This window comes from Mustela erminea, chromosome 11, assembly GCF_009829155.1.
Source record: "Mustela erminea isolate mMusErm1 chromosome 11, mMusErm1.Pri, whole genome shotgun sequence".
NCBI lineage: Eukaryota > Metazoa > Chordata > Mammalia > Carnivora > Mustelidae > Mustela > Mustela erminea.
The window spans coordinates 22,186,667-22,210,784 of record NC_045624.1 but is presented as its reverse complement, the minus strand read 5'-3'; the positions used below and the strand labels follow the sequence as shown (position 1 = coordinate 22,210,784).

General features: G+C 41.7%; 1 protein-coding gene across 4 annotated transcripts in view; it reads right to left on the bottom strand.

Moving 5' to 3' along the window:
- Positions 1 to 24,118, bottom strand: part of UBE2H (ubiquitin conjugating enzyme E2 H) — a 102,001-nt gene that overhangs the window by 44,209 nt on the left and 33,674 nt on the right. Inside the window, exon 1 of one of the 4 annotated variants that reach the window (XM_032305550.1) lies at positions 12,631 to 12,653. The exons of the other annotated variants lie outside the window; for them this stretch is intronic. Within the exon in view, the coding sequence (XP_032161441.1) occupies positions 12,631 to 12,638 (8 nt within the window). The 5' untranslated portion in view covers positions 12,639 to 12,653. Of the gene's footprint in view, positions 1 to 12,630; positions 12,654 to 24,118 lie in introns of those variants that run through there. 4 annotated transcript variants of the gene reach the window in all.

Sequence of the window (24,118 nt, the reverse complement as noted above, 5' to 3'; positions counted from 1 at the left end):
GAAAGACCAGGACAGCCAAGAAAACTGAATGAGCAAAATTAAGTTTTAAAAAAGTTCAACTCTTTAGTTTAAAAATTAGACATTTTTCACTATGAAAATGAAAGGGCTAAAAAAAAAAAAAAAGAAAGAAAGAAAGAAAAAAAAAGAAAGGGCTGATGAAAACCTAGTGTTCAGTGGAGTATAAATTCACATTCCTGAGGATAAATTTAGCACTGTGTTCCAAAACTCAAAATAAATTTATTCTTTTATTCAAATTTCACTTTTATGAAGTTTATTTTTAAAAAAATAACCAGACACTGCTAGTGGGAGCGTGATACAGTTTCAACCACTTTGGAAAACTGTGGGCGTGGAAAGTACACATACATACACCCTACGCCCAAGAGCATTCCTCCCACTAGAGAGCCGTATAGCGATGACCACCAACACAGAGGTTTCAGAATGCTCACAGCACGATTTGTAATATCCAAAATTTAGGTTACAACCCAAAGGCTTGTCAATAAAAAGGATAAACTATGATTGTCACCCAGCAGAATACTGCACAGCAATAAAATATGAATTCCAACATTTGAGTGTATGAGTCTCCCAGATATTACAGTGAAAGAAACCAGGTACCAAAGAGCACATGCAATGTGATTCCTTCGCTACACATTTCGAACAAGCTAAATGAATCAATGGTGTTAGGAATTAGGATAGTAGTCACCCTAGTGGGGACAGCAATCATTTCAAGTAGTTCAAGGGGGACTTCTCCAGTGCTGATTAAACATTTGTTCCACTTATCACCGAGCTACCAAGATTTGTGGACTTTTCATATATATGCTACTGTTTAACAAAAAGTTCACTAAAAAGACAAAAGTGTATCTGAAATGTGCAAATATGTTTACTGGAATATGTGACATTTAAAAATGGAAATTAAATATTTATTAAAAGGAACTGATTTAATGGGTTATTAGCGATTTTATACAACAGGCTGCCACTATATCCACTGGTGTTTACTGGTGCCTGCTCCATACCCACAGCTCCTCTAATGTACGTTTCTGCTCAACTTGAGATATCCAGAAATAGGTAACTGAATAAAGTAATACAGGTAAAGATATCCCCGTCATTAAACAAAACCAAATAAATTCACAAGTAAAATGAAAAGAACAGAGTAAGGTAGAGGATTCAGAGAGTTTATCAAAAGAAGTCATAAACTAATTCTATAACCTAAAAATCTATAGAAGCAACATTCCTCATTAGAACCAATCTGCTATGAATAGCATTGGTGGACAGCAATTACTCTTAATTAATCATTTAAAGTTTTAAGTTATCCACATGGATGTCTTTTCCAGAAAACTTAAGATATTTCTATCCTTGACAGGTATGCAATAAATCTGGGTTTCTTCCATTTTGGGATCTGAGAGTCAGTCCATGCTTTTATCTACTTTCCAAAGAAATTCTCCTTTCCCAACAGTCATGTTAAAATGAGATTAGAAGTAATGCTCCAAACCTCCCCTTTCCCACGATCCCTGGTACAACCCTCCTGTCAGATATCCTGGGTCTGTCTTTAATTACACATTATACTGTAAATTGAAGAATTCTTATAGTCCATTTTGTTTGAAAAACTAAAACTGAACTGAATGAAACCTTTAAAACTCCTACCAAGTTGGTAAAATGAAGAAGCTGTGCTAAATTTATACTGCCTTAGAATGGTACAGACCACTGAATCAAATGGAAACAAAGAATTTAAGTTTAGTTGAAAGAAAACTGCATTAAAAATAAGCCATTTCATCACCACGAATGAATGACTTGCCCACAAAAAATATGCAATTACTTGACTGCTGTAACCATGTGTATTTATGGTAGAGGTCACGGGTTTCTTTCTCCTCTCTGTTGCAAACTCAAGGGCAAGGAAGGCAAATGAGAAGGCAGGTTACAATGACAAAAATAATTATCTATTTCTGAGACGTGCTGGTCAGGCTAGTAGGCTGGCGGGAACGCGCTAGAAGGTTTCTTGATTCCCCTCTCAGTTACAAAGCTCGAACACAGAAAATACCCCTCAGATACTGTTCCGGTAAACATATGTCAAATAAACCCATGAAGCCACGTTTCACTCACCTATGATCTAAGTTATTCGCAAAATACTGCTTTTTACTTACTAAGCATTTCACTCTTCAGGACTCTCCGCATTTTCAATATAATAATGATTAACATTCACGGGAACCCAAGCTCGTTTCACTTTTAAAATGCCAGCCACCCACCACCTTATTTTCCCTGAATGGCATTATGATTACACAATCTAATATTTAAAGGTTAATGCCAAACTGTCAAGAGATAACTGACATTCTTGGCAAAACGTGTCTATCGGGATTTTAGAAATGGCTTTTATATAGTTCTGGAATTTTCCAGAAAGAGCGCCAAGGGCTAAAAGCCTGTGCCACAGGACTGACGTTAACAGGTCAAAGACCTACAAATCAGACAGCCTTGTTTCCTAAGTTGACTGATAATGAGCTTATAAAATAAATGAGGGTGGCCTCCCTGAGCTGTGTCGAAGTAAGGGAATGGGGTGAAGAATGCGCTTCTGTGCAGAAGGTAGAAGCAAAATCTGTGGCTTTCTGTTCAGACCAGTCTGTTTCCAACCCTCCTTGAGATGAATCATACTACAAACATTGAAGACACTTGCCAACCTTTACTCACTACCTAGTATTCTTGATAAGAACGTGGCATGTCTATAAACCCATGGATGTGCAAAATATCACGAAAATAATACTTCTGGGGTTACACTGTTGTTGTTTTTTCCTAAAGATTTTATCAAATCTTATGAAATCAAATCCTAAAGATCTGACAGAAAGAGATGCATCAAGAGCAGGAACACAGCAAGGGGAGTAGGAGAGGGAGAAGCAGGCTTCCCGTCAAGCAGGGAGCCTGGTATGTGGGGCTTGATCCCAGGACTCCGGGATCATGGCCTGAGCTGAAGGTGGATGATTAATGACTGAGCCACCCAGGGGCCCCTGGGGTTCTGTTTACAAGGAATACTTCTCCTTTAAAGACATACACTGAAATATTTACTAATTAAACTATAGGATGTCTACAATTTGCCTCAAGAGTTAGAAGAAAGGTATTGAAGAAATGGTGTAAGCCCTGAGGTGGGAATTCCTGAATGTGAATGAAGCCTGGGGGTTTATCACACTGTTCTTTTATGTTTGAAATTTTCCATTAAAGTTCTAAAAAAAAAAAAAAAAAAATTAAGAATGTAGTGTTATTGGAACTTCAACATTTAACAAGCCTAACAGTGTAGAACTAAGACGATGTATCTCTTTTTTATAGATTTATTTAGAGAGAGAAAGTAGGCACACATGGGGGGAGCAGAGGAAGAGAATCTCAGGCACACTTCCACGGAGTGTGGAGCCCCATGAAAGGCTTGACCCACAACCCATGAGATCATGACCTGAGCCAAACCCAAGACTTGGGACACCCAACTGAGCCACCCAGGCACCCCAATAATTATAATTTAAACAAAAGTACATCTGTTCAAAAACAACACCACCACACAAAAAAGTCATGTACAGTAACAGAAGCTCCTGGGTGACATTAAAGCTTAAATTAAAAAAAAAAAAAGGTTTTGAAAGGTTTGTATTCTTTACATTAGTTGAAGGGAAGACTTTTATACCAAAGACAAATAATGAAAGCAGCAGAAATAAAAGCCATCGAGAAAACAATCATGGGGAAAAGGATGCAAGACAGTAAGAGGGAAGGAAAAATCCTTCTACCAGCAATGAAATAAAAAAAAGTAGCTATTTTTATCATTCATCTCACTCTGGGCAGCAGTAATACAGGGTTGAGAGCAATCAGCACAGCATACAGGTGTCAGTATCTCCTAAAGTCAAGCAATTTTATTACCTAATCCTCAACAAAATATTTTAAGCTTTCCACATGAAGTGATAGAAATCTGTTAAACTGAGCTACAGAGAATACAGTGTTAGCATCTCTTAAATCCACAAAGGATCACAGTCTTTATTCTATTAAAAGTTGGTTTACTAAATATTCTATAAACACTCACACACAAGAGCCATAAGGCAAACAAAAACTACTCTTTTTAAAAAGATTTTTATTTATTTGAGAGAGACAGAGCAAGAGAGAGAGCATGAGAAGGGGGAGGGTCAGAGGGAGCAGCAGAATCACCCCCAACCCCTGACCCAGCACAGAGCCTGATGTGGGACTTAATCCTGGGACTCCAGGCCCATGACCTGTGCCAAAGGCAGTTGCTTAACCAAATGGGCCACCCAGGCGCCCAAAGAAAAACTACTCTTAAATGAGCCAGCCTCCAAGAAGCTTAAAGTTTAGCAAGAGAACATGAGATCTGTACATTAAAGAGTAAATGCAAAAGCAGTTTGCTACTAGGGAATAGATTTCTTTCAGTTTGTGGGTATAGAGATTTACACAGGCCTCGGAACAGCACAGGAGGGATGCCTGGGTGGCTTAGTGGGTTAAGTGTCTGCCTAGATACAGCACAGCTAGAAGAAAGCTCCAGTGTTGCTAGGGATGCCCGGGTGGCTCAGTCGGTTAAGCGTCTGCCTTTGGCTCAGGTCATGATCCCAAGGCCCCAGGATCAAGCCTGACATGAGGCTCCCTGCTCAGCAGAAAGCCTGCTTCTCCCTCTGTCGCTTCCTCTGCTGTACTCTCTTTTTTCATGCACCCTGACAAATTAAAAAAAAAAAATCTTAAAAAAAATTTTAAAAAGACATCTCCAGTATTGCTAGAATATCTCATTTTCATGAGAAACCAAAGAACTAGATTTCTAAGCCAGTATCTTAATTTCTAAATGCAAACAGAGCACGTGTTCCAAGGTCTCTCTCAGCAAAGCTTTCTTCTGGGACCATCCTACTTATAACCACATACTGCTACATTGTCACCAACTAATATACAATGTATTTTACTTTATCACTTGTCTCCTAGTACTACAATGCAAGCTTCTAAAGGCAAGGATTGTTCATTGCTACGTTCCTGGAGCTTAGAAGAGTACCCAACATACAGTAGGCACTCAATTAACTACATTAAATGAACACATGAATGAAGTTGCCAGACAGGCACAGCCTGGAACTGCCAGTCTGAGATCTAAGTATAGTTTTAGCTTTGTCAGACAGGGAAGGTGACACTATTAACAGGGAAGTGAAGCACAGGACAGAAGGAACAAGTTTTTTATGGAAGATGCTCAGTTCAGTTCTGAACACAGAAGCCATTTGAAGTATAAATGGATAAGCCAAGTGGCCATATACTATAAGCAGCTGGAGAACTGGTGATTTAGAAGGAGTCACCTCACAAATCACTTAACTCTCAGCCTGTTTCCCAATCTCTAAGCAAGGGGAGAGGGCTGGGGAGACATTAACTACCTCATTCACAGGGATGCTGAAGCTGAAACACCTACAAAGAAAGGTACCTGGCCCAGCATCTGACACAAAAAAAAAAATTCAAAAATTTTTTAAACGTAAAAAATACACAAAACTGACTAAAATTAGTTTCCACAGGACTAAAATTTACTTAAGCAACAATTCTTTTAATATCTCAAAAACTGTTTTCTTCTACGTATTTGAGACTCCCCTCCACCCCTGACTGACACACACACACACACACACACACCCCTTTCCTGATGTTATTATGGTTACTGTACAGCATCACAAAATACAATGATGCCACGAAGAACTAAAAGGGCACATGTTTATTTTCTGAAATAGAAACTTCCCATACTGTACGCTGAAGGCATTGGCAGTTTCTTTTCCTTTATTATTATTTTTTAACATCATCTCTACACCTAACATGGGGCTCAAACTCATGATGCCAAGATTAAGAGTCCCATGCTCCATCGACTGAGCCAGCCAGGTGCCAGGTGCCCCTCGCACAGTTGTTGTTGTTTAGCTAGATTTAAGAGCTGTCACTGGGCTACCAACCTTTAAAAAGTTATCTGTAGGGACACCCGGGGGGCTCACTTGGTTACGCATCCAACTCTTGGTTTTGACTCAGGTCATGATCTCACAGGTTGTGAGGTCGAGACCTGCTCAGTGCACTCAGTCAGGAATCTGCCCGGGGAGTCTCTCCCTCTGCCCCTCCCCCTGCTTGTGTTCTGTCAAGTGTGTTCTGTCAAGTAAGTTAAGATCTTTAAAAAAAAAATCTTGAGGGAAAAAAAAAGCTTTTCATGATGTTATAGCTTGATTCAAAGATAAAAAAAACACTACGTTAAAAACAAGCCATCTACTCAAAGAACCCCTTATAATCCTAAGGATGATAATGACATTATGGTTATTTACATAACCATCATTATTTTTAAAAGAGGCCAACTGATGTATGTAGGTGTTAACTGAAAACATCTGGGATTTGCCCTAAAGTATTTCACAGAAGAAAAGATGTGTGGCAAAGTCCTGATAACTACAAAGTTTTAAGTGACAAAGATTCATTAAACTATCTTTGCAGGGGTGCCTGGATGGCTCAGTGGGTTGAGCCTCTGCCTTCAGCTCAGGTCATGATTCCGGGTCCTGGGATAGAGTCCCTCTGCTCAGCAGGGAGCCTGTTCCCCCGCCCCCCGCCTGCCGCCTGCCTCTCTGCCTACTTGTGATCTCTGTCAAATAAATAAATAAAATCTTTAAAAAAAAAAAAACTATCTTTGTGTACAGTAATAAAATAAAAACATAATAAAATTCACTTTAATTTCTAATACGTATCGTGTTATCTTATTTTTTTAAATCAGAAGGCTGTATATATCCAACTACACTCTGCTTCTATGGAAGGTGATACTGTCAAGGAACTAGTTTAAAATCTACAGATTTAAGATATAGCTTTGAACTGCAGAGAAAAAATACTTAAAAGATTTCCAAGACCAAAGACACCCCAGAGACATAAAGTTCACAATGAAAACCTAAACAAATGATCTAGAAAAACTGTTTAAAAAGTTGGTTTGGGTGGGTGCATGTGGGTGGCTCAGTAGGTTAAGCGTCCAACTTTTTTTTTTTAAGATTTTATTTATTTGACATAGAGAGATCACAAGTAGGCAGAGAGGCAGGCAGAGAGAGAGGAGGAAGCAGGCTTCCTGCTGAGCAGAGCGCCCAATGTGGGGCTCGATCCCAGGACCCTGAGATCATGACCTGAGCCAAAGGCAGAGGCTTAACACACTGAGCCACCCAGACACCCATTAAGCATCCAACTCTTGACTTCAGCTCAGGTCATGATCTCAGTCATGAGATCGAGTCCTGCACTAGGTAGGCTCCATGCTGGTTGTGGAGCCCACTTAAGAGTCTGCCTATTCCTTTCCCTCTGCTCCTCCCCCACTCTCTTAAAAAAAAAAAAATTCTTTAAGGGAAAAATTGTTTAAAGTAGACATATTAAAAGACAGTGGTACCTAATTACAACTTCCAGGTCCCCTGTTCTCAGTATGGAGGCAGATGAAGCCACTGTCCACATGTCAAGAGAAGTAAACAGAAAGAACCTTGTCATTCCAGAGGCAGACTACCTAATCACAGTAGGCTGGAGAAGAAAAACAAATGAATCACAACCTTAAGAATGACAACAGCGGGGCGCCTGGGTGGCTCAGTGGATTAAGCCACTGCCTTCGGCTCAGGTCATGATCTTAGGGTCCTGGGATCGAGTCCCGCATAGGGCTCTCTGCTCGGCAGGGAGCCTGCTTCCCTCTCTCTCTCTCTCTGCCTGCCTCTCCATCTACTTGTGATTTCTCTCTGTCAAATAAATAAATAAAATCTTTAAAAAAAAAAAAAAAAAAGAATGACAACAGCACCTGAACTTGAGAACTTTGAAGTCAAATGCAACATATAATTTCCCCATAAATGATACAGAAACATGCAAACAGTCTGGTGGCCCTCTGCAAAATCCTAATGGAAACAAAACTTAAAATACATCCTATCTCCCCTTCTGGGCTGTATGCTTCTTTACCGTGCCATCCACAGTTTCAGGACAAGGTGCATCAGGAAGCAGCTTCTCTGTAAGCTAAATTTAACAGTTTCATGGAATATCTATGCAGTATATCTGGTTATCCATGCTTCCAGTGTTCTTCTCTAATAATCTTTGAAAACTTTACTTCCTTTTGTTTTAAAGTTTTCACCCTAACACTTGAGATGTAGACTGCAATATCACTCAATGAAAACAGTTAAGTTAAAGTGTTTTATAATCCCTACCCACAGACATTCTAATCAAGGCATATGTGAATCATTTACAGTAAGCAGTGGATTTTTTTTTTTTTTTTTTTAAGTAAGCTGTATGCCCAACACGGGGCTTGAACTCATTACCCTGAGATCAGGAGTCTCATGCTTTGCTGACTGAGCCAGCCAGGCACCCCAGCAGTGACATTTTTAAAGGAAGTATTTTCTTTGCCACTCTCCAAGTAATATATATTATATTACAACTGCGAAGTGCTGTGTAAAAATCAATAAATACAAGCAGTGATACCCACTCTACAGATGAAAATTATGGTAAAGTGAAAAGCAATGAATCACAGAAAATGAGCAAGAGGAGATCTTAGATATGTGGTTATCCGTTTCTTTTTATAGTCATCTCAAAAGTCATGGAGCTGCTTACAGAGAGATCCTGGTTCATAACCTGGATGACTCTCTTTCCTTTCCTTGTCCATACTGTCTAATTATGAGTTTGTGTCCCCAGACACTAAGAATTCCCCACAGTAATTTTGTAACATCAATAACCTCAAGAATTTCTTAAAGCAAATTCTTTAAAATTCAAATATAAATGCCTGTTAACGCAGAGGAAAGGAGAAAGAGAACACACATGCACATGCAAACCGTGTGTGCCCTTACAGATCATTGCTCTAAAGCTCCAGTCCTAAGTACCTCCTCATTCCTTAGTTTTTTTCCAGAACATGAAGGACCAACACCTGCTGTTTCCTTTACTACTTCATGTTCATTAAGCATAGCAGATGCCAAATATGAACACCTTAACCTTGATTTCAGAAAAATTAAGCAAGGGGAAGAGAGCAGCACAGACTCAGCTTTTTAAAGCAATACATGTGCAAAGGACTAAGTAACTGGTTCAAGTTCACTGTCATGATTTTATAGTGAATAGAGCAGAAATACAGACAAATACAGGGGACAGAGTGCTAAGTTAGAGCACAGTCTACCAGTGCCGAGAATGTGGCATTCCAAAACATGGATTATGTCTGTATTCAACTGAGCCTAGTTTCTATTAACCATTTGGAAGATTCATCAGAGGTAGCAGCAATAATTATGTGTTGGAGTTTATTTTTTATTTACTGATTTCTTTCTTTTTTTTTAATAAACAGACACACACACACACACACAGAGCACACAAGCAGGGGAAGCAGCAGCGGGAGAGGGAGAAGCAGGCTCCCCTGCTGAGCAGGGAACCCAATGCAGCACTCGATCCCAGGACCCTGGGATCATGACCTGAGCCGAAGGCAGACACTCAACTGTCTAGGCCACCCAGGTGCCCTATTTTTTATTTTTATTTTTTCATTATTTTTTGAAAAAGATTTTATTTATTTATTTGTCAGGGACAGAGACAGAGAGAGCGCACATAAGCAAGCAGAGTAGCAGGCAGAGGCAGAGAGAGAAGTAGGCTACCCACTGAGCAAGGAGCCCAATGCAGGACTCCATCCCAGGACCCTGGGATCATGACCTGAGCTGAAGGCAGCTGCTTAACTGGCTGAGCCATCCAGGTGTCCCTTATTTTTTAAAGATCTTATTGATTTATTTGGGGGGGGGGGAGAAGCAGGCCCTGGCAAGCAGGGAGCCCAATGAGGGACTTGATCCCAGGACCCTGGAATCATGACCTGAGCTGAAGGCAGATGCTTAACTGACTGAGCCACCCATGTGCCCCATGTTGGAAGTTTAATAAAGGCCAAAAAAATAAGGGGGGGGGGCAGATTAAAATGTAACCTAATGTAATACGGAAAACAGCAGTGTCTTCTTGATTGAAATTCTGCTAACAACTTTATGAAAGGGTAGTTAGTAGGCAAATATCCCTTTTGATATGTTCAAGTAGCTATTACAAGCTATATTTATCATCTTCATGAGTAATTAGTATGGAACTTGGATGACAACTTTCAGAAGAAACTGGAATGTCGTTTTGTTTTTTTCAGAAAAGTCCACAGTGAAAATAAGCAAAAGAAACGTTAAAATGGAGTGGGGGAAAAATACTTTTTTTTTTTTTTTAAGATTTTTATTTATTTGACAGAGAGAAATCACAAGTAGATGGAGAGGCAGGCAGAGAGAGAGAGAGGGAAGCAGGCTCCCTGCCGAGCAGAGAGCCCGATGCGGGACTCGATCCCAGGACCCTGAGATCATGACCTGAGCCGAAGGCAGCGGCTTAACCCACTGAGCCACCCACGCGCCCCGGAAAAATACTTTTTTAAAGTACCTTTTAAACACCCTACCATAAGAAAATAACCCCAAAATGATTAAATAAACAGAAAACCCTGGAAAGCCAACAGCTGAGGAGTGAAAAAGGGACGCACACTAGGTGTGCAGTGCAATACGGCGAGCATGGCTGGAGCTGTTCTAAGCCTCACACAAGTGACAGGTGACAGCACCGAAAGAGGACGCTTTCTCGCCATGCCAGCAAGACTGCTCGCTCAAGACCCTTAGAAACAATTAACACGCAGTAAGAAACAGGCTGTCAGGTACAATCAGGAAGTATGCAAGTGATACACAGTGATAGGGAAGCTAGCCTAATAATTTCAAGTAGAAAGTCTGAGGTTTAAATATACATAAGCTGTAAGAAATAAAGACTGTATTGTCATGAGGCACAGGAAGGAAATGAAAAATCACGTTTCTCACAAGGAGTACTTCCTGAATAATTAAACAATGTGAAAAAGAAAAAAGGTGTTTTTGTTTTTGTTTTTTTAGCAAAACCAGAGAAAACAAACCTAGACACACAGAACAGTGGGTGTATATATAGTAAGAAAATCTGGCACTGAAAAGGTGACAAAACTACTAGGTTTCCTTCTCTCGTGTTTGTACCACAGGGTCAAATAGGACTGACAGTTTCAGATGCCACCAAGTGAGACAAACAGTTGGCTGATGCCATGACCACAGGTCAGAGTGCTGTTTGGAGAACACCTTTTGATAAGACTTAATAACCTCCGCTGGTGAATACAGAGTTTCAGGTTTTCTTCCTCAATTGTCTTTTAAATGTTGAGTGGGGCCTAAAGCGGCCTTCCCACCCCCTCAGTCTAGAGTCTCACCACCCAGATGCCACAAGCTTACTGGGCACAGAAGTGCTTACACACACACTCATTCACATCACAATACACACAGACACACAACCATAAAGCATTCTGTAAACACCTTTCTCCAAGTATCACATGGAGGACACCTTTATAACTATATACAGACTTAAGCGGCCCTCCCTCCGCCCCTTAATCAAAGAGTCGTAACTTAAGCAGCCATCAGTGAACTCATAGTTCACTGTCTGTTTTTTGGGGGGTTTGTTTTGAAAGATTTTATTTATTTGACAGACAGAGATCACAAGTAGACAGAGAGGCAAAGAGAGAGAGAGAGAGAGAGAGAGAGAGGAGGAGGAAGCAGGCTCCCCGATGAGCAGAAAGCCCATTGCAGGGCTTGAACCCAGGACCCTGAGATCAGGACCTGAGCCAAAGGCAGAGGCTTACCCACTGAGCCACCCAGGCACCCGTTTGTTTGGTTTTACACACTATTGCAACGTCACAACAACCATCCCGATACATGCCTATTGCTCTACTTTTTCAAGTTTCTGTTTGCAATTTCCAGAAGCGGAACTTCTAAGTCAAAGGGATATATACCTAATTCTGATAAATGTCCTTCAAAAAGACTGCATTCAGTTACTTTCTAATCACCATCTTAAAAGCCAACCTGTTTTCCTCACACCCTCACCAATACTGGTATTTAAGCCTTCACGCTGAAACAAAGTTCATCTTTAAACAGTACTATAATTGGCATCTATACCGCCAATTGCTGTTCACCAATTCAACTGCAGTCCTGACTGGGTGCCCCAAGGGAAAATGATCCACTCCACTGACCTTCCTCCTTGCCTCTCTAACACAGCACCTGCATGTGAAGGTGGCCCTTTAGGATTCATAAACAAAAATGCACTAAGAGATGAAGCACCTTTCATTAGCTATTTCAAAGATAAGACTAGCCAATAAATCTCACTTAACCTATAAGACAGGTTTACTCCAGAACCTGGGCAGAGAATGGTGAAAAAAATGGAAGAGTTTATAGTCTGACATGACATCATCTGACTGAACGACAGGCACTGTATTTCACCTACCTCTCTAAATACGTGAAGTATTTGCACTTTTATATCTACGCCCCAAAGAGGATGTGAAGTTAACTTCTTGTTTCTTGGGTAGACCTAATGTTCTAAATAGCTCCTTATACCAAACTACTTTTGCTATATGACAGGATACAAAATAATACTCATGAAGATTTATACAGATTTACAGAGAATATCTTAGCAACAGCTATTTAACATTTTATGAAATAATTCTGGTCTCCAAATTTACTAAAAGCTGCAGTTTACTTGACTACCTAAAAACAAGAGATCCTGCAGGAAATAATTCAGACATAAAATGGTACTTACCTTCCATGTATTTATTTATTTATATACTACTTGATTTTCTCATTACAAATGCTATCAGCTGACTTTCTCATTATGGAGTATCACAACTTCCACCGTCCCCCACATTCCCTCTCCCTGTCCACGGAACACAGGTGCAGCACCACTGCTGGTCAAAATCCTATGCAGAGATTACACTCCTAATGACCATGTTAAGTATTATTCACTGCTGAGACACAGACATACAGTATATGACCAAGTTTTTTCTTTTCAGTACTTTTCCTCCAAGGAAATAATCACTGCCTTAAACTAAGCAAACAAGAAACCAATATATCTATCATTAAACTGTCCCTCACCTCAGAACTGTCTCAACATGTTTAAACACATCAAGACGAGTATTTGTATTTGAATGTTTTCCCTTACAAATTTACCTTTCTCCCTCTTTGGCTTGGGCAGGGAGCATGCACGCCACTACCCTAAGCACATGCTGGCTGGAAGGCAAAGGAAGGGGACTCACAAAACATGCTAGCTGAAGGAAGCCAGAAAGGGATTAATCCCTGACCGCAATGTGCTCAGGAGTAATTAATTTCCCTGTTAAAAAGGAACCACTAACAGCACTTAACAGAAAATATTCAACATCTGCACTATTGAGATGACGAAATCTACGACTGTAGAGTCACATGTTGGAGACTGACAGGAACACCAACAAAGTCCTAAGGCCCAGCCACCTCTCTGCCACTTGGTTTCAGGGTTTCCCTAGAAACTCCAAAGAAGAGGGCTTTTTTCCAAGAACACAGACTTTGTAAGAATACAAGTTCAGGATTCTAGTGGTTGGAGGCATGTACTCATTAATGTGAATCTCAGCTTGATCATTTCCTTGCCATACGGTCTTGAGCAGGTCACTTAAATCTCTATACACCTTGTTTATCTCAATGTAAAAAAAGTACAGTAAACAGAAGATTAAGGAAAGGCTCAGTATTTGCTATTAGTAATAACCCAAAAACCGTATCTGCAGCTTTAGCAGGGGCCAGCTATCATTTTAGTCTGCCTTGGTTACTAACATATGAAACAAATTACATCTCTCAAATATTTAAGAGTTATATACATGAGTGACTTTTAACTTTAATATGCTCAGTTTTGTTTGTTTGTTTAAGGGGGGTGTGCAAAGGAAGAGGGACAGAGAGACTCTCAAGCAGGCTCCACCCCCAGCATGGAGCACAATGCAGGGCTCGATCCCACAACCCTGAGATCATGACCCAAACGAAAATCGAGAGTTGGATGCTTAAACGACTGAGCTACCCAGGCACCTCTGCTTAGATCCTTATTACACTGATGTTAGCAATTACTAACAAGGGGATTATTAACCTATAACTTGTTCCCAAAATGGCCTTCTTACTAACCTCTATGCCAGTGAAGTCCCTTTCTAATTTTTTAAATTGCTACTTACCCTTCTTAGTCACAAATACTAAAGCTATCCCTGTTAGCACTCAAATGAGCTGAGTACTGTTCTAAGCCTTTTGTACTAACTCTGAACCCCCACATCAGCCAGGGAGACAAGTTATTATTACAAAGACAGATTCGTACCACATTCTTCCTCTCAGCCTTTCCAGTCACAATGGTCGTCTTCTTTCATTTCCTGAAACTCAACAAGCTCTCCTCCTCCTCCTCCTCAGGGCCCTTGCAATGGGCTGCTACTTCTGGCTAGCTGACTTCCCTGTTTCTACAGATAGCTTGCTTCCTCTTATCCTTTACGGTGTCTCTCAAATGCCACTTCCTCAGATACCTTTCTGATCACCTGAAGTACACAGCCCAACCCACCCCCAGTTATTCTCGATCTGCAGCCTCTTCTGCGTAGGTCTTACGAGAAGTACCATTTTGTCTGTTTATATCCTCCTTCACCTCCGACAAAATTCAAGTTCCAAGAGGGCAGGAGCTTTATCTGATTTGTTCTTTGCTTGAATTACAATGGGCGCTTAGGCTCAGGTCACAGTGGGGTCCTGGGATTGAGCCCTGCGTCCTGCATCCAGCAACCTGCTCAGCAGAGTCTGCTTCTCCTTCTCCCTGCTGTCCACACTCTAATAAAAGGATAGGATCTTTAAAAAAAAAAAAAAAAAAAAGTTGCCCGGTGGAACTAAGGGAGGCTTAACGAAGGTGCTCCTAACCTCAGAGAGTGGGAAGGGGGAGGTGTTTTCAGGAGGGAGCGATGCCAGCGGAACGGAGATTAGTCCTTTGTTCTTACACGCCAACTACAGAAGTCTGCCCCAAACACGCGAAGATGACCCCCAAAGCGCAACTCAATACCAGTGCTAATAACTGAGAAGAAAACCGTGCAAGCCATCCTGAGCCAAACTGAATGTATTTATGTATGAGAAGAAAAAGGTATCAACAGAAAGGGTCAGCCCTGTAAGTACTGAAAGAAAATTAGAGAAAAAGGTTGTCAGGTGCCACTGAAGAAACTGAGCAGGGGAGGAGGAGTTGTTTTTGTTCAAAGACAGTTTTCTGGTCACAAGGGACTTCTCCATTACAAGATGATGGCATCATCAGATTATGACACGCCATTAAACATTTGATTCACCTCATTGTTTTTGTTCTGATTCCTTCTCAGATAACCTTCTAGTTATGGTATGGGCTGCTAGTGATGTCTGCCTATAAGGAGACAGCACCATGCCAGCGTGCTGTAAATAATGTACAGGTTTTCCAATTTTACCTTTCAGACTCATGAGCTTGGTTCACCTCGGGCCAGGGACAGGGCTCTGCCCTTATTTCACCAATTATATAGTTGGAGGTTGGGAGTCTCTCTCCCAACAAAGAAAGAGGTTAGCCTCATTTCAAACAAAAGAAAGATGCTTAGGAATTAAGAAAAACATCTGAGATGGATCTGAAGGAGGTGGTGAAGGAAGAGGGCCAAGCCAAGGATAATTCTAGTATGTTAGAACTGAATCATTTGGGAATGCCAATACCATTCAGCAAGAGAGCAAGAACAATGAGAGGGACACAAAGACTATCTAGGACATGTTGAATCTGCAGCCTCCTAAGGATAGCTTAGTGGAGAAGTCCAGTAGCCATCTGGCCATCCAAGACTGGAACTCAAAAGAGAAGGAATTTTTAAATTTTGGAGACACCTGTACTAGGGAAATAGATGAAATCACCCAAGGAAAGTACATCAGCTAACAAGGGATGAAGACCAACTGTGGAACCTGAGCAAACCCCAGGATTTAAAGGACAGAGAAGAGGAACCTGCAGGGTAGTCTTATGAAACAAAGACCGGTATCTAGAATGATTTTACACTTGTTAGGTGGTGATTCAATGTCAGATTTCAACAACTCCATCTGCAATTTTTTGACAGAGAAAGTACAAGTTTTAAAACAAAAAAAAATTGGGCGCCTGGGTGGCTCAGTGGGTTAAGCCGCTGCCTTCGGCTCAGGTCATGATCTCAGGGTCCTGGGATCGAGTCCCGCATCGGGCTCTCTGCTCAGCAGGGAGCCTGCTTCCTCCTCTCTCTCTCTGCCTGCCTCTCTGCCTACTTGTAATCTCTCTCTGTCAAATAAATAAATAAAATCTTTAAAAAAAAAATAAAATAAAAATAAAACAAAAAAAATTTAAAGTTACTGAAAAAGACACGTAATTTCTTTCAAATACCGTAATACGGCTTCCTGGGACAGGAAGGAAATCAATGAGAGACACCCTCCTGACTTCTTACCAGTACACTTCAAGAAGTGAAATAAAGCTTGTTGAAAGAACACAGAATGTTCTTTTGGGACCTATTTTACATGTTTAATAAATCTTGCCAAGAGTTCAAAGTCCATGATGCTAACTACCTACCTTTGGATGAATTTCCAAGGCAGCGATAAAAGTTCCAATGTGTGTTTTAATGACTAACACTGGTTTTGAGAGACATTAACTACACACTTACACTAGAACAAGCCAAACCCTCATCTTCTAAGAGGTCTAGGATACGGCACAGTATTCTCCCCAACAGTGTCACTGGGTTTGTGACTCACTGAGCTGAAAACTCTGTCATCAAGAGCTATGTATTTACTGAGAGCAATGCCAAGTGCTAAAAATTGAACTGTACCACACTTCCTCTAACCTATCATAGTTGACGGTTCTGCTGGAGAAGACCAAAATACTCCACAAAAACACCTGGGATTTCGATACAAGTTGCAGAGTTAAGTGTAAGCGGTGAGAGTATACAGAGGTGCCTGGGGGGCTCAGTTGGTTAAGCAGCTGCCTTTGGCTCAGGTCATATCTCAGGGTCCTGGAACTGAGACCTGCTGAGCCGTCTTCTGCCCCTTTCCCATTCCTGTGTGCACTCGCTCTGTCTTAAATAAATACATGAATTGGGACGCCTGGGTGGCTCAGTTGGTTAAGCGGCTGCCTTTGGCCTGAGTCATGATCCCAGCATCATCGAGTCCCACATTGGGCTCCTTGCTCAGCAGGGAGTCTGCTTCTCCCTCTGCCTCTGCCCGCTATTCTGTGCCTGTGCTTGCTCTCTGACAAATAAATAAATAAAATCTTTAAAAAATAAATACATGAATAAAAACAGTGGTTAAGATAGATCTAAAGAAAATTACTAAAGACTGGATTGTGTAAGAAAATCAGGTGGGAACCAGACTTTTAAAGAAAGGCAAAACAGTCAAGATAAGAAGCAAAGTGAGGTAACAGGAGTATTGCAAGCAGGATAGAAATATGAACGAAGGCACAAATGCAGGAACCAGCTATCAGTATTTTTGGAATAAGGGATTCTTGTAGCCAGGCAATAGTAAGGCCAGAGAACCAGACCTACGATCGCAAAGAGCCAGGCACAAAGTTTTATACTTTATCCTATGGACAGTGTATAGTCAGGGATGGTTTTACACAGAGGTGGTGGTGGAAGATTTTAGAAATGTTAAGATTTTGGAAAGATTAATCTGGCAACTGTGTGTAGAAGCGGTAATATCATGACTGTCGTAGGGGGATACAATGTCAAAACTCATCAAACTGCACACCTGAAACTGCTGAATTTTACTACACATAATTCATACAGCAGTAAGGCCAGTTTGAAAAAATCAACAACAAAGAGAAAAAAACAGGGTTAAGAGTGTATTAAAAAATGCAAGCTGCCAACAAATATATAGGCTCTAAAATTCTGAACATTTGACAGCTGAGGTAAATTCAGCAGTGTGAAGCCAGCTGACTATGTTTTTTTTTTTAAAGATTTTATTTATTTATTTGACAGACAGAGATCACAAGCAGGCAGAAAGGCAGGCAGAGAGAGAGGGGAAGCAGGCTCCCTGCTGAGCAGAGAGCCTCATGTGGGCTCCATCCCAGGACTCTTGAGATCATGACCTAAGACCAAGGAAGAGGCCAACCCACTGAGCCACCCAGGTGCCCCCACTCTATGCATTTCTTCCCAAGTTCATGGACATCACACCTTTTCTCTGAAACCAGCCATGGTGGAGTATTTACACTTCAGAAATCAGCAAATGCTACAAATCAACACTTTATTCCCCCCGGGCAGTTGCGCAACATCCACAGCACACCACTGTGCCATTTCAATACAAGGTCTAATATGAACATGGCACTGAACGAAGAGTACCTCAACATTTTCTTCTAATTCAAAATAATGACATAGTTTTGAAGCACTGTTTCTTAATTTCATCCTAAGCAGATGCTTACCAAAAAAGCATTAGGTTTAAGAGCCTAACATTTTATTAGACTGGGGAGCTAAAGCATGCCTATAAATTAAGACCGAAACCTTTGTGTGCATCTCTCAATCAAGGTTTTCTAGCTATTATGTGGTTCCCCGGGGACTAACACCAATGGATGATGATAATGCACAAAAAATTCCACCATTCACTCCATTATAGGAAAACGCTAATGGCATGGACCTATTATTGGAATATGCTTTCCTAGTTTAAACTAGTTGCATTTTAATAGAGCAAAGAGCATTTTCTAAAGAAACCCTGCCGTGAAAAGATGAACTTTTGTCTTAACAACTTTAGTTTTAAAAACTATTCACTTATAGATGCCTATTTCCCATCTCTGAAGCAAAATGGCTCACTTGTTATGTAGATTACTAAGCAATCACTTAACAATGAAGAGGTTTCTTCTTTAGAGGCTCCAGCTAACTATCTGCACAGGCTCAATCTCAAAACCAGCCAAGTATACGTCTCAGTATGACAGCAAATAACTGTTTGAACCTTTGCAATTTAACTTCAGAGAAATAAAAACATGCATCTCCTTCCTATTTCCCACCCCAGCTTCCAGAAGCCAACCTAGGGTTCAAGGCTGCTTCTAAGAGCTCTTGTTAAGAAATCATAGTAGGCAGGTACACCCAGAGGTATAGTGTGCTGACCACCGAGGCATGTTTGTTTCAGAAGTTAAGCCCATTACTTAATTCAGAATGTTAATTCCTTATGAATAAAAGCCAATTTAACTCACCTGTATCTGAAGTACACTATTTTACTTTGGCACGCGAATTCCCCTCTATACCAAGTTTCTACTAGAAAATACAAATGCATTCGGGGTGGGTTCGGTTTTTTTTCCCCCAAAGATTTTATAATTAATTATTTGAGACAGAGCAAGATCAAGCGAGAGAGCACAAGCACAGGGAGCAGCAGGGGAAGAGCGAGGCTCCCCACTGAGCAGAGACTGATGTGGGGCTCGATCTCAGGACCCTAAGATCATGACATGAGCTGAAGGGAGAGGCCCAACTGGCTCAGCCACCCAGGCGTCTCTGCATTCAGGGCTCTAAACTGAGATGCAACCATCATCATCTGGCCTTCCCTGCACCTAAAACCCCTATCTTAGAAGAAGGAAATTAAGACTGACACTAAGAATTTCGGAGCATAAGGAACATGAAGAAATGTCGGGGTGTGGGGGAGCATCGACTGGAAATGTGAGAAGAAATACATAAGGATCACCAGGGTATTATCTCCTGCCCCACAGAGAACTGGGGGTGTGGGAGGGTGGTAAGAATTCATCAGACACACACACTTTGATGAAGCACCCCCGGAGTTCTGACCAACATTCCAAATGAAGAGCTGCAGCTTTAGGGAGGGGCTGCCAGGCCAGAAAGAACATACAAGGATCCGTTAAAGCCCCAGGCCTGTCCACTGAGCATTTTTTGGGACCATAAACCCTGGTCCAAGGATCGTTTCCTTTCACCACTATCCTTAGGCTTTTTTAACTGCCCCAGAAGAGTAGAAATTAGAACCCCCCCCAAAAGAAAGACAGACATACCTGTGGCCCTATTTCTTTACTAATGCTTACCATTCCTCAAAATGTCCAAGCTCTGATGTATAATGTACGGTTTAAGAGCTGGGGACAAAGGTATAAAACACACAGGATCTACCCTCCAAGGAGGAGCTTAACAAGGGGGGCGTGAAGGAGCTGAAGCCACACACACACAGAGCAAGTGTGATTATGAAGTGATGAAGTGTAACTGCTCATGGCCGAAACCAAGAATGCTACTGGAGCACACACAAGACAGGAAGAGGACCTACAGCAGATATGGAGATGGGCATGGGAGTTCCAGGTTGGCTCTGAGAACAATGCAAAGCTTGAGGTGAATACTGAAGAATAAAGGCAACTTAGCCAGAACAAACAGGGCCCTGCAGAACCACCAGCCACTGTCCTCTGAGAGGCTGGTCACCTGCAGGGAGGGTGCAGCTCCCCATCTTGGGCCTTCACCATAGGAAGGCACTACCCCTCCCTCTCTATGAAAAGGACCCTCTATACCCAGGTTGAGCTTTAAACTACAGGCACTGAAGAGCAAGTAAGAGGCTTTAAGCAGGAAGTGGCAGGATCGGATGTACTAAAAACAGGATCAGTCTAGCAGCAAAATGAACAGTAGGCTGAAAGGAGACAGAGACTAGCCACAGGGCGCCCTGAAGCTGAGATGATCTGTAACAGTCCAGGCAGATCAGAAGGGCCTGAATAAAGCAGTGGTGCTAGTGGTGGAGAGAAGAGGGGAGAGCAAAGATCCCAAGGAGGCAAAACACATAGGAGTTAAGGGGTCATTCAGTTTTCCCACTTGGGTAACAGATGAATGAAAACACACACACACACACACACACACACACACACACCCACCCCATAGTCTGACTTGGGAGGATGTAACATAGAAATCGGTATCACACACGTTAAAGTGTTCGGGACCAGTTAGGATACTTCTGGAGAGAAGTCTGAAAGACAGGAAGCTGTATCAACCTAGAGTTTGGGAAACAACTCATCTCAATCATTTTATCGTAAAGCGGTTACCTGAAAAGAAGACTAAGGATGAAGCCTCTGGGAAAACCAACCTTTAATAAATCTACATCAACATACAGCTAGGACACTGCATTCAGACGTTTTGCCCACTAATTCAAGACAGTGACAGGGATGCAAGGCACAGTCAGAAAGGCACCCTGGACTTTAGGGAAATGGGCTTCAGAAAAAAACCAAATACTGATAGTCTATCCACAGAGGCTCTGAAAAGGAAGAATGCTCCGGAGGGATTGAGTGTCTCAGAAAAGGATCCCAGAGGTCAGTCTTGGGTGATCCTCATGAGGAACAGAGATTGAGACCAAGGCAAGACTTTCCAGTGAAACAGAATGGAGTTAGGCCTTGGTCTTTAGGCCATGGTCTATCAACTATGGCACTGTGGGTTTTTGTAAATTAAGCTGTTTTTTTGTGTTTGGTTTTTTTTTTTTTTTTTTTTTTTTTTTTTACTGAGAGAGACACAGTGAGAGAGGGAACATAAGCAGGGGGAGTAGGAGACAGAGAAGCAGGCTTCCACTGAGCAGGGAGCCTGATGCAGGGCTTGATGCAGGACCCTGGGATCGTGACCAGAGCTAAAGGCAGATGCTTAATGACTGAGCCATCCAGGCGCCCCTGTAAATAAAGTTTTATTGTACCATGCCAAGCCCATCCATTTATGTATTACTGAGAGCCACTTCTGTGCTCTAACAGCTGAGTTGCAGAGTTGCAAAAAAGACCATAATGGCCCACAAAAGCCTAAAATATTTACTATTTGGCCCTTTATATAGTGTTTTTGGCCCACCCCTTCTTTAATCAATAACCTCTGGGCAAAGCCCATCCCTAATTCCTACCTCAGTTTCTTCATTTGAAACAAAAAGTACGCCAGCTCCCTGCTCAGCAGGGGAACCTGCTTCTCCATCCCTCTCCGCCTCTTCCCTCCACCCATGTGCACTCTCTCTAATAAAATCTTTAATAAATAAATGCAACGAGAACTCAGAAGCCTCATGAAGACTGGTATTATCAAAGTCATTCATCTAAATTTATGTTCAACCCTTAAAAAATGATGTGGGAGGGGCACCTGGGTGACTCAGTGGCTTAAAGCCTCTGCCTTTGGCTCAGGTCACGATTCCAGGGTCCTGGGGTCAAGCCCAGCATCGGGCTCTCTGCTCAGCAGGGAGCCTGCTTCCCTCCTCTCTCTCTGCCTGCTTCTCTGCCTACTTGTGATCTCCGTCTGTGAAATAAATAAATAAAATCTTTTAAAAAAATGTTGTGCAATACAACCATGTTTCTAATTAAAGTTAAGGTTTTAAAGTATATAAAAATTCACAACATATACTTTGAGGACACAGTATTTAAATTACAATTCAATTTACTGATTCCCATGACTACAAAATAAAGGGAACCCCAATCTTAACCTTAAATCCGATTCAGAATGTTATACCACACTCTACTCCAATAAGCACTCACCTCGTCAAAGACTTTGATAATAGAAGAGATGGATGGACCATAAAGCAGGTTAAATCACTCCCATCTCTACCACGACTGTCGTCATTTCTTGAACACCTACCATGTCCAGGTAACTACGCTGAGCCCCTAACGCCCGTCTGTCTCATTTAAAAGCCCTACAAGGAGGGCACACACACATTTCTACAGATGAGGAAACTGAGTCTTTGAGAAATTAAGAGCCTCATCTCGTATCACCCAGTAGAGTGAATGTGAGAACTGACAGCTGGTCCAGCCACAGTCAGAACCAACTGTGACCTCAGAGCCTCTGTGCTCACCCTCAACTCCATACCTTATCTGTGTTACCTGCACTAAGGCAGAGAACATCCGCAGACACTACACGGATCCTGGAAACAACCAGGGACACGGTTATCTGCTTCTCTTCCTCCTCAGAACTCAGGGTAGGTCTTGAACTGGCTTTGCTATCACAGGCGCCAAGAAGGGGAAGCGTATCAGCTGTCCTAGTGGGCTCTGGCCTCAGAACCACCACCAGGTACAAGCACCTGCTGCCAGCAGACGATGTATTCTGGTTTCCAAAGCACATATGAACTTTTTAAACAACGCTGTCTATAAACTGAGAGCAGCCAGCACCAGAAATAAAAAGATCTTGGTAAATCAGACATTAGAGTAATGTGCTCTAAGAGGTAATACAATACACTGAGTCAGTGGAAAGAATACAGGCTTTCACTTCAACCTGACCCAGGTTTGAATTCTGGTTTCCGCACCAGCCTATGGCAGTAACTTATCTTCTGGGAGCCCTCTCCCTTGGGGAAATAAGACCACCCTCCTTTCCACGAGGTCTGGGGAAGTATCAGCACTGCTGTGTACTAAGTGGGTTTAGAGTAGGATGGCCCAAGTTTATCACCCAGCCCTGCAACTTACTTGGCAATGAGACTGGGGCCTAAGCCTCAGGTTTCTCATCTGTAAAACAGGAAGAATGACAACAGGATCTGCATCTCAGGGTTACTGAGGACTGAGAAGGTCTCTGAAGTGCTGAAAGCACAGTGCCTGGCACACACAGTAAGCACCTGAAGAGGCTTATCATCAGTTTACCTTATAGACCGACTGACAATTCCACTTCCAGCCCTCCTGGAACTGACCTTCGGGGAAGCAGTATCTTTCCCTGAGGCTATGAAAGTAACTTTTATAGCTTTAAAGGGGTGGGAGAAACACATTTCAAAAAAAAAAAAAAAAAAAAGGATGGTTTGGTTCTATTCTGTTAAATGGTATGAAGTTTTCTTCATCTGCTGCCTCAAACTTCAAAATAAGTATTAAATAATACTACTGGTGCTTTCAGGCAGGCAATGTCCCTAACCTCCAAACAGAACAAGACTATTTTTTCCCACATATGGTTTTCAGAGCACCAGAAACAAACACTGGAAGGGCATCTGCTGAGCAGCAGAATTTTAACTCTTTGCAACAGCCTACCACCTGTGGCCAAAGCCCAAGTCAACAGGCTAAGAGACCCACACCCCAGTCTGCCTGTCTTTCAAAAGAACTCTCCAATCCCCAAAAGAGTAACCTATGAGCCTCGCCCCCCACTTCCAAAGCCATAAATATACTGAGTTCCAGAGTTTTCTTTCAATTATGAGTTCTGGATTTAGAAAGAGATCAAAGGCAATGCAAAGACAATCTATAATAATAATAATAATAATAAAAATTCCTTGTCCTTTGCCAGCCTAAATCCATCCAGCTAAATAAAATGTGCCTTTTACACCAAGTTCAATTATTAACGTCATGACAGAAGACATTCATAGAGCCCTCTGACTCACAGAAGGTTTCCTCTGGTAAAAAGTTTTCAGTTTGTATTCCCGCACCTGTTAATTTTTCTTCAAATGACTTAATCTTT